We start from the raw sequence: 11,041 nt of genomic DNA, 5'->3' as shown, positions 1-11,041 counted from the left end.
AGAGAGAGAGAGAGAGAGAGAGAGAGAGAGAGAGAGAGAGAGAGAGAGAGAGAGAAAGTTTGAACGAAATGAAAGCGTTACGTTTATCTGTCTCTTTGTTAGGCAACATTGTCCGAACAATCGCGTACGATAATTGATGTTCCGATAACCGAGTGTTTCGTAAGAGAATTTAGGTTTTTCGCATTGGCACGTCACGCTGACATTACATTCCATTTAATCATTTTCATGCAAAGTAATCGTTTGTACGAAAATAGCGCGCTATGAAATACATATTGTAGAAGTATGTAGCTCGAGTTATATTGAGCACTGTCTGACCATAAACGACCCCTTTTTCCTTAATCACTGAAGCTTTTTCTTTCCTATATCTACTGCGCCTGCGGTGTGATTACGTGACGAATATATTACTGTTAAACAATTATTTCAAGTACACATTTTTCCGAATACCACATCTTTTCGTAAAGTATATACTATATTAATAAAATGTGGATTTGCTATTACAAAAATGGAGATTAAAATTGCTCCTTTAAAACTAAATTCAGATTATTAACTGATTTTTGTCTTTTATCGATTGTGATATTTAATGATAATTAAATTGAATTAAAGAGACTTGAAATACAAGAGTCCTCAAATTTTAATTTTTTCAAAAGGAAGTACATTTAATAATTAAATTTTCATATGTCAATCTTTCTGAGACTTGAAACCTCGTCAATTAACTCGGGTAATCAATGAAAATGAAATTGTAACCGTTCGTGAATGGAATGTAAAAGCAAAATGGTATTCAGTCGTCTGTTCCATGATTGTTGAATTCGTACTCATCCTTCGAATTCCTGCAATTTATTATAGGTCTGTTATTACCTGTACAGTCACGTGGAATTGCAGTGCCACGTATTTTCCCGATCGCGTACATCCTCCGTTAGTTTACTTTTACCCGACGAGTAATTCCGTAAAACGGTAGTAGAGGAGAAATAACACCGACGCGATCGATCATCAATCCGATTGCGTAACGTATCCTGGACCGTAATTATATAACGCGAAATGGAATTATGTCACGTAGCTGGAACGACGCTGTATAAATAGAAGCTTCTCTCGTCGAGACGAAACCGTTTTCCAATTAACGTTACGGCTCGAATTGTTCGAATAGTTTACCGTTGCTATTGGTATAGAAATATCAACCGATTTTCTATGTATTTTTTGGAAACCTGTATGATCATCAATATTCAAATTCTTATAATGTTTTCATATATTTATAATATATTTATCTAATGCATGAATTATCAAATTTTTATGATTTTTTTATGCATTCGTAATTTATTTATGGTATGTTTGAATTTTCAAATTTCTATGATTTCTTTATACATTTGTACAATTTGTGAAGAGTATGACCTACAAGTTTTCCATAATTATCGCAATTATATTTGATCAGTCTAATTTGCAAGTCATCACGTAATTTTACTTCTCCAATTCCAAACATCGATGACGTATTTAATTGAAATTCGAGATACCTGTGAATATCTTGAGTAACTCAGATTAGATTAGAGTGTCGTTAATCTCACTTTTTAAAGTACAATAATCAAATTCTTAAAAAAGTATCCCTTGGGAATTTAATCAATTTGTGAATTTGGTAATCATTTGGATCTCTTTTCAATTCTCTCTCAATTCCTTTTCAGTTCCTTTCCAATTCATTTTCAATTTCTCTTCAATTGCTTTTCAATTCATTCTACAGAATACATATCCACGCGTTACGGAACGCTATTTGTCCATTGTTAGGCGCTAAATGCGATTTAAAAGGAGACGTTTCGAATCTCTCTCTCTCTCTCTCTCTCTCTCTCTCTCTCTCTCTCTCTCTTTCCATGACGAGAATGCCGAGTCCTTAGCCCGGCATGCTCGTTACGTGATCGATGTAATGTTTAACTTGGGCAGAAAAAAAAGAAAAACTCGACACGTGTCGCGACGGAGAAATTTTATGTGCAACCTCGACATGTCGATGGCCGCTCGTGTTTTCTCCAACGTCACGTTTCTACGGAGTACAATCGCTAACGAGTAATTAATTATCCGTGTAGGCGTTTCCATCGATTGTTCCTCGGTTTTCACATCACGCAACAGATTTTGCATATTGAATTTTATTTCAAGTGAAAATAAATTATTTTGCGAATTAAAATGAAATTAATTGAAATAGCGATATCAATTTGATAATATTTCTAAAGATTCAGTCCTTATTCGTGAAAGGAATAATCATTCTAGAGTACAACATTTAAAATTTGTTCAAATATTTTAATAATCAATAAATCATGGAAAATAAGATTTCGTTCAGCTCTGGTTTAAAAACTAGTGTAAGACGGTATGCATATACAATATACAATTATTATACATACATATTACATATGTACGAAGGAATAGCGGAACAGATGAGCGCTACGATCCATCGTCACGTTTTTCGAATCGGAGCGAAACGGAGTCGTGTGAAATCAAACGAAGCATCTAGACGTCCTGTTTAATAAATTCTTTAACTAAATAATTGTGTTTTCCCTTGTGTCTCACTCGTCCATCCGCACACCAGTAAAAAATTTAATTCTTCTCCACATTAAATAGTTTTAAATTAGTAAAAATGAGACAAACAACTGTAATGTATTGTAATGTGAATGTTGGATGAATGTTTATATTTAAACCACTAGGTATGTTTGTATGTTTTATAGTTGTCAGTTATGTTTATCAATTTGTGTTAGTAATTTATTGATTAGTCATTCAATTTGTATTGCGATTTGATCGCAATTTTGTCTGATATATTGTGTGTTGTCTTGGAATTTTGACAGTTTTCGCCGAACCTCTAAATAAATATCCTTACATAATTATCACTTGTTTGTAAAAAATTGCAATATAATTTATGCAATCAAGCTGTTCTAATATCTGTCAGACTAAATGAAATCGTCTATTCGTCATCCGTAACTCGAACAAAGTTTTTCCCCTTTTCGCAACAAGGAAAACGAATTACGATGCGGGTCGAAATCAGTCCGAACGCGTCGGATCACGTGCTCCTGTTTTCCTGTTGTCACGGCGATCGCGAATCGCTGACGTCTTGTTTGCCAATCGCGCACGAATAATTAATTGTGTGGAAACTTTAGCCCAGACGGTGTCAATCGATCCCAGACGACGGAATAAACCGTTCGACGAGTGTTTTTAAAACTATTCAAATGCACCGTGTTTTCCAGTTAAGCATAAATACCACCGTCCTCGCAAACTATGGCTATGCGTACGACTTGTCCGCTTGCTAATTAGTATATGCCGCGCAATTAAAGTCTCGCGATGCGAAGGCTTTAATGGAATGAGCAGAAATTGCTTCACTTGCTGAATAAACAAAGTATTACTGACGAGCGATATTTATGATCTGGAAAAGTAATTATTGTTACTGGGTACAAGCATGTTACTGTTTAAAATGTTTTGATCTTGTCAAGAGTCAAAAGCTTGGGGAAGCTTTTCTGGTTTGAAAAAGGGACTAGTAAGTGATTTATTGAATTTAATTTAGTATTGGGTTCAGAGGTGGGTAATATTTGTAGAGAAAACATTTTCAATATTATTTTAAATCATAGATTCCTCAAAATTCGAATAAAATAGCATTTCAAATGAGACGTAACATTTCAGCAAATAAAGTATTTTATTTTGATAAGGTAAAACTTAAAATAAAATAATTTATTTTGGTAAATATGGCTATAGTTAAAGCATGAAAATAAATATTTTATTTTGATAATCTAACACATCAAATAAAATATGTTTGATTTTAATAACATAAAGCATAAAATTGAATACTTTCCGTAGCTCTTAACCGGAAAATAAACTTTGTAAATATGATACACAGATGGAGAAACTATTTCTTGCGATTGAAGAATATTTCTTTCCATTACTCATTTATTGAAAATTCTTAATAGAAGTATTCATTGAAGAAGTACATTGAATGTATATCTATAATGCAGAGGAAAAGTATTTGGTTCGTTTTAAATTACCAAAATAAATATACTTTACACTATAATTTAGTAAAATAAAAATATTTTATCTGCTGATAATAAATTAAATAAATAAAATATTTCGAACTGTGGCACAAATATTTTCAGTGTTTTTCAAATAAAACATTAGTTGAAGTATTATCTTAAACATTTTTTATAACAAATAAAATATTTTATTTTTAAAAATATTTGCATGATCCGAAATAAAATATTTATTTACTGTTTATTATTTAAAATACGTATTTTACCCAGCTCTGATTGGGTTGTAAAGGGTTTGTCGAGAGAGGCTATGAGATATTGGTTTTCGTTGAAACACAAATGGCATGGAATACATCTGAGCTATTTATATACATATATGTATATCGTGTATTCCATATAATAGAGCATTCTATTGACAATGTAGTGAGTTAGTCGATCATCTCGTTCATTTATCGATAATGTAACTCATTCTATCGCTAATGTAGCAAATTTTGGGTCCTGTCGTCATGGTGAGATTTTAAGATTAGAAAGGCCTACGGTTAAGTCTGAACAGAGTTCCATAATAAAATTCATGAATTTAATGAAATTTGTAATGGATATAATAAAATTCATAATGAAATTCGTAATGGATAGAACAAAATTCAATGAAATCCTGAATAGAGTAAAATGATCTAAAAATCTGATAATCCCTTCCCAAAAGATTATTTTTTTCTTCTTTCGAATTTGCTTAGTTAGAATACATCTGAGCTATATATATATACACATATATATATATATACATATATATTGTATCGTGTATTACATATAATAGAGCACCATGTAATCTTCGACTGTACACTATACAATCGGGAAAGGGTCATGATTAAAGTTAGATGGAGAAAAGAGATAGATAAGGTAGGGAAATCGGTCTACGGTTTATTACGATTTAATAGTTCAAAAGTATATAAGGTCTTAGTAGAATATCTAAGGAAAATTAACAAGATGATATAGGTAACTAAGAAAAATGACTGACGATTAAACTTAAATGTTAGAATGATAGATAAAGATAACTATACACGGAGTATTAGGAATCACGAGGTAGTAAGAGACGGAAAAAGCAAACGATCCAAAGTACAGGAAAACGATAGACCGTTAAAAATGCGAGCTAACTTTATCTCTCGATAGAATAAGCAGAGTTTAAGATATAAGACATAAGATAGATCTCAACTTTATGTTAAAAGAGAAAGTATACGAGAGATAGGAAGTATTTTTGTAAAAAGAAAGAATGTATATATGTTGTATTACAGTTAAGGTACATAGAATCTATATTTACAAATTTACGTACTACAAGATTAGCCTGTGATAACACAAGACTGGTAATCATTAACACAGTAGGTTGTAGACCAAAGAAAAGTACAAAGTGAATTGTAACTTTTCTCGCTAAATAATCAAAGAAAAACATATTCTTTAACTGTTTAATTAACATAACTCTAAGAATAGAATAGTACAAAATGGTATTATAACTTATATCATAAGTAGAATAAGTACTAATGTATTAAGGATATGTGAAAGGGAAAGAATGTATTAATACTCAGTGCAATGCCTAGAGGGACTCGGCGGACTTTAAATAAACTCAACTCAACTCATATAATAGAGCATTCTATTGGCAATACAGTGACTTAGTCGATCACCTCGTTCATTTATCGATAATGTAACTCATTCTATCGCTAATGTAGCTCATTTATAGATAATGTAGTTTGTTCTGTCGATAATGTAGCACAGTCTATTTATAATGCAGCTCGTTCTGTCGATAACATCGTGTATTCAGTCGTTAAGAGTCACTTAATTTATCAACAGAGCATTCCATCTCTTATATGTGTAATATTTTACTTTTATAAACACAAAATTCCCCTTAATCAATAGTGAGACCCTCGTACATTTAATAAAAATTGGATCGAAAAAGCACTTTTAACGGTCGCCACGTATCCCTCGTTAGGCCTCGTTCAGGCTCCAGCCGGTGGGTATTTTAGTAAAAGTATTTACGTTCTTTCCGAAGCGATGAATACCGTTTGCGTGAGAACCACGTCGCCTGCTCCTCAATATTCATGCCCGCGAGAAAGGCGAAGGATCATTAGGCAGGCGCAGCCTGTACGAGCAGCAGAGCCACGGTGTGCCAAGTGCAAGTTTTATGAGTAACGACATTGCTGGAGTCATCAATAATGCGTGGTGGACTCGTGACTTTTCCGTCGATTCTATTTATGGTGGAAAATCTATAACGGGGCAGAGGACGTGGTCTGTGTCGGGTTATTGACTGAAACGCTACCAACGAAGCCGTTACGTAAAGTCTGCCACGACTGTAGGCGTGCTAGATGTTGGCTACCAATCGTTTCCGCCTCGAGAAATTCCACGAGTCGCTCGCTAATCGATGAACACGTGCTCGTCACTTGTAACTCGTTGCACAGCCTGCCAGAGATTTCGCTTCACTGCCAGCATCGAATCCTTCGTGATATTCGCTTATTAATTAGTCATTTGTAATAATAACGGTGTACTCGATAAAGTAGAATTGTATTTTTATTGTATAGTTCATTAAAATAAGACTTGTATGCCTATGCTCTTTGAAAATCGTATTCTTATATATTTAGGAATTACTTTTTTAAGTTTTCAGGGTGGGGCACTTGGTCGATGGAGTAGGGTGTTCTGTTGGCAATGTAGAATGCTCTGGTGGTAAATTATTCGATTCTTACCGACAGTATTCGCAACATTATCGATAGAATTTGCTGCTTTATGAACAGAATGCACTGCAGTATCTACAAACTGCTCTATCATATCGAGTGTGTACCACCTCTCTTTCTCTACGCGAATATAGCTTAGGAACTTAACATAGTTTTATAAGTACTGGCTCATACTCCACTATTTGCAATAATTCTCACAATACCACTCAGTCTAGTACTAATTTATAAAACAAATTCAGAATTCCCACCTTCTCCATCTCTAATTTCTGACACCTCGAATCATTTGCCATTTTAATTCATAACAATCCATCTTAAACAAAATATAACATAAATCTGAAATAATGGACCTCATAAAATAGCATCGACTCGCAAACAGTAAACAACGCTTGTCTCTGCTATAATTAACTGCATCGTTTTGTTTACCTTCACAAGCGATACATACACTTACATATCGGTCTTCTTGTTTCACTATGGCTATTATTATTATTCTGCGACAGGAAATGATCTCGTGCGACGTTATTTCTAAAATTATTTTCTGGTAGGCGGATTTTGAACAGAGTATGCGTTCTGTCGACACACGCGCGAATGTGAAAGCGACGGGAGTTATTCGGACACGACATCCTTTCTGCTATTGCTGCTATTGTTCGGGGAACTGTCGCGGGAAATTTCTTTTCGTTGGAAGATCGTGCGTCACGGTGCAGCCTCGACAAGAATTCGTGATCCTTACGTGACAGGCACCGTGAAATTCTTTGGATTCTTACGAAACCCTTCGGCAACATTTAACACATGGAACTATGACGTCAATCAATTTAATCTACGTAGCTTAACCCTTTGCGGTCGTATTAAATTTAGGGATGGCTATTATACTGGTCGGAATTAATTTCCGATTAACAGGCAATAATACATTAATATGCAAGATTGTGGAGGGTAAACTAGATTTATCCTTTTGTGAACTTTAGATATATGTTTACACAATAGTATGTTTTAAGGGGTTAGTCGCAGTCAGGAAAATGGAAACAGACAGTTTCTTGCGTGTTTTTTTTAAGGTATTAAATAATAATTTTTCTGAATGAAATGTAAATATATTACAAAGTATGTCTTAAAGAACTATAAAAGAATTTTCGTTTTAAAAAAAGGTTAATTCATTTCGTGATAACAGACGATGGCGTGGGTGGCCACTTGGTATGCGGTGAGCAAGATTTCTTCAAACCGGTGCACCTGAAAACAAAACTAAAGGTAGATTTAGAAAATATCAACTTCAAATGTACGCCATCTTGAATTAATTAATTTTTTCCAAAATTCTTCGTTCAGGGACCCGCTAGGGTAATCTATTTTCGAAATCTACCTTTGTTTTTGTTTTCAGATAAACAAGTGTAGAGAAATCTTGCTCACCGCAAACCTATGTTTTTAAATCATCGTCTAAGTCAGTAATGTAGAATACTCTGTTGTCATCTATTGTATTGATGGCATGTGCTACTTTATCAACAGAATACTCTGCAGTACCGATAAAGTGCACTGTTATAACTAGTGTGTATCACCTCTCTGTCTCCATTCAAATATAGGAACTTGACGTAACTTTATGGTTACTGGCTCATACCTCAACTATTTGAAATAGTTCTTGTAATACCACTCAGCCTAGTATTAATTTATTTGAAAATAATTTTTCAATTTTTTAATGTAAAACACTTGGTTGATGGGATAGTGTGTTCTGTTGGCAATGTGGAATCCACAGTTGGTAAATTAACCAATTAACTGTGTAACTGTGCTGGTTACATACAACTACATAAACGATTAAGGGGCGATCCCCACTCATGAAAGACTTGTATCCTCCGTTTATTCGCGAAGAGGAGAATTCGGGATAATTCGTAATAATATCTCTGACACGCGTGCGCATCGATCCCCACTCGATATCCGATCAAGGGAGATCGACGCGCGTACTACGAGCTAGTCAAGGGGTACCCCTTATCAGAAACCGGGAATCGCTCCTACGAGGAGAAGAAATTAGGAGAAGCACTCTAAAAAGAGGATTCGTGCGCATCGATCCCACTCGATCCTGGATCGAAGGAGCTCGATGCGAGAACTAGAACCGACACTCTACGTTTGCAATCGAGCGATTGCAATTTACAATCCAATCGAGTGATCAAACCGATCAAGTAACTTAGTCAAACCGCCTAACTTACTCTCGTTGCATACGCGCCTCAAACCGAGGAGTCACGAGCACAAACCGAGCCGTGGCACTGCTGCATTGTGATTTGTAACGACGCCCAATCCGGCGTGACCACGTAGTAGTCAAAGGCAGTAAATTCACGAAGGTATGCAACGAGAACGAGTCTGTGTCTTTTGCTGAAGGAAACGGGTGAGAGGTGAGCGTTTTTGGGTAAGTTGTCACAGTAGGATTCCGCGGAAATTACGATCGCATTCGCACTGTTGAAATCAGGCGTCCGTCACCGGAGAACACCTATAGCTCACACTCGTGCCCTTTGGTGAACTCCTAGGTGTCACAACCTGATTTCGGCTTCGTGCACGTCTCCACCTGAACATCTCCTCCGAGAAATCGGCCGAGTGGGAAGGTGCTGCGACAAATCCTTAAGCGCGATCTGCAATCGATAACGTGATCGGATTCGTACTGTTGGTTTTCCTAAGGTATATCTCGCAATCGTTGCCCTATCATATACGCATTGATAGATAAAGCGTGCCAATCCCGTTATTCAAGTTGCCATAGGTAATATTGATTTCAAGATATTGTTAATTTGCGATAAATCAAACGAACGAGTGTCTCTAGTCTCATATCTGTATAGACCATACGTATACATATATTTTATATCCTCTGCGAACTCATTGTAATACTAGTCGTTGTCAAGTTTGACGGAATATATATATCCTCGACGAAATCATCGTGATATCCGTTGTTACTAAATTTAACAGAATATATTTCATTGACTACCAGATATATCAGAGTTTCCAAATTCTTTAATCACCTCTCAGAACACTTCGCTATCCAGTACCTGGAGGCACGAGCCCTCAATTTCTTCCATTTACTTCAAACATCCGAGCTGAAGTTAAAATTTAGTGTCTATCGAGAGACTAAATTTTAACACGGTTAAACTGTTGGTGCTTACCAACAGAACGCGTTACATTATCGATAATATACTGTATTATGTTCACATCAACGCGAGTAGTCAACATCAGCGTCCTTCCAAATTTCACCCTCGCAGGTAGTTGATCCTCAATAGTGGGGTGACGCGTGTGTTTTCGAATTCTGCAAATCAGTTCTACGCTCGACATTACTAAGGACGGATCGGTACGTGAAATTGAAAAAAAAGAGGGACAAGTGATCATATAGTTGTACGGTGTGTTCCACTTGTTGAATTATTGAATTCCATTATTTAAAACAATATAAAAATAACACAATAATAATATATAATATAATATATTTCGTACATATAATATAGTTATTGTTTAAACAACAACTAAATACAATAATGCATGAGATAAATGATATAAAACTTTTATATTTCATAATATTTGTCTTTTAACCAAAAACAAAATTCTAAAATTCTTTAAAACAGAACTTATGTGAATTATTTTATAATATTAGTGAAATATTTTACTAGTTTTAAGGATCGATGACATTCGATTGAAGTGTGCATGGTACATTGTCTCTTTGCAGCCTGGATGGTCGATCTTGCAAGGACGAGATATACAGGATGGGAATAGGCGCCGGATACTGCGAAGGAAACCTGAACTTTGCCACGGCCTCGGAGGATGACGAGGTCTATACCAAGAAGAAGGTTTCTAGGGTGAGTCCTTGATGCGCATGTGTCACGTATGACTAGTTATTCTCATATACACAATCTTGTTGAACTACGTCAAAATGTACAATCTTAGTAATCCATAATAACATATACAATTTGTTGTGTACAATAAATTTATAATTTGGTTTATCTTCAACATGATATACTATTTTATTGAACTATACAATAAAATATCCAATCTTATTTAACTATTGCAAGATATACAATCTTGTTGAATTACAATAAACTTATAATTTGGTTGTACTGCAACATGATATGCAATTTTTTTGAGCTACAACAAAATATGCTGTATATGTATACATCGTTCTAACAAATATATACATATTATATTCCATATTTTGCACATATTATATATCATAGTATACATATTATAAATACATCTAGTACTAGATTTCATATACTAGATTTGATATACTAGATATATATATACATATATACATTTATATTTAACACACACACACACACACACACACACACACACACACACACACACGCACACACACACACACACACACACACACACACACACACACACACACAC

General features: G+C 34.9%; 1 protein-coding gene across 5 annotated transcripts in view; it reads left to right on the top strand.

The window, feature by feature from the left end:
• The window catches only part of LOC128888598 (transcription factor cwo), a 112,367-nt gene that overhangs the window by 61,346 nt on the left and 39,980 nt on the right, over positions 1-11,041 (top strand). For all 5 annotated transcript variants that reach the window (XM_054145616.1, XM_054145615.1, XM_054145614.1 and 2 more), the window contains one exon: positions 10,356-10,485. In XM_054145616.1, the coding sequence (XP_054001591.1) occupies positions 10,356-10,485 (130 nt within the window). The remainder of the gene's footprint in view (positions 1-10,355; positions 10,486-11,041) is intronic.

The sequence above is a fragment of the Hylaeus anthracinus genome, unplaced genomic scaffold (genome assembly GCF_026225885.1).
Source record: "Hylaeus anthracinus isolate JK02 unplaced genomic scaffold, UHH_iyHylAnth1.0_haploid 11994, whole genome shotgun sequence".
NCBI lineage: Eukaryota > Metazoa > Arthropoda > Insecta > Hymenoptera > Colletidae > Hylaeus > Hylaeus anthracinus.
This window is presented reverse-complemented; position numbering and strand designations above follow the sequence as displayed.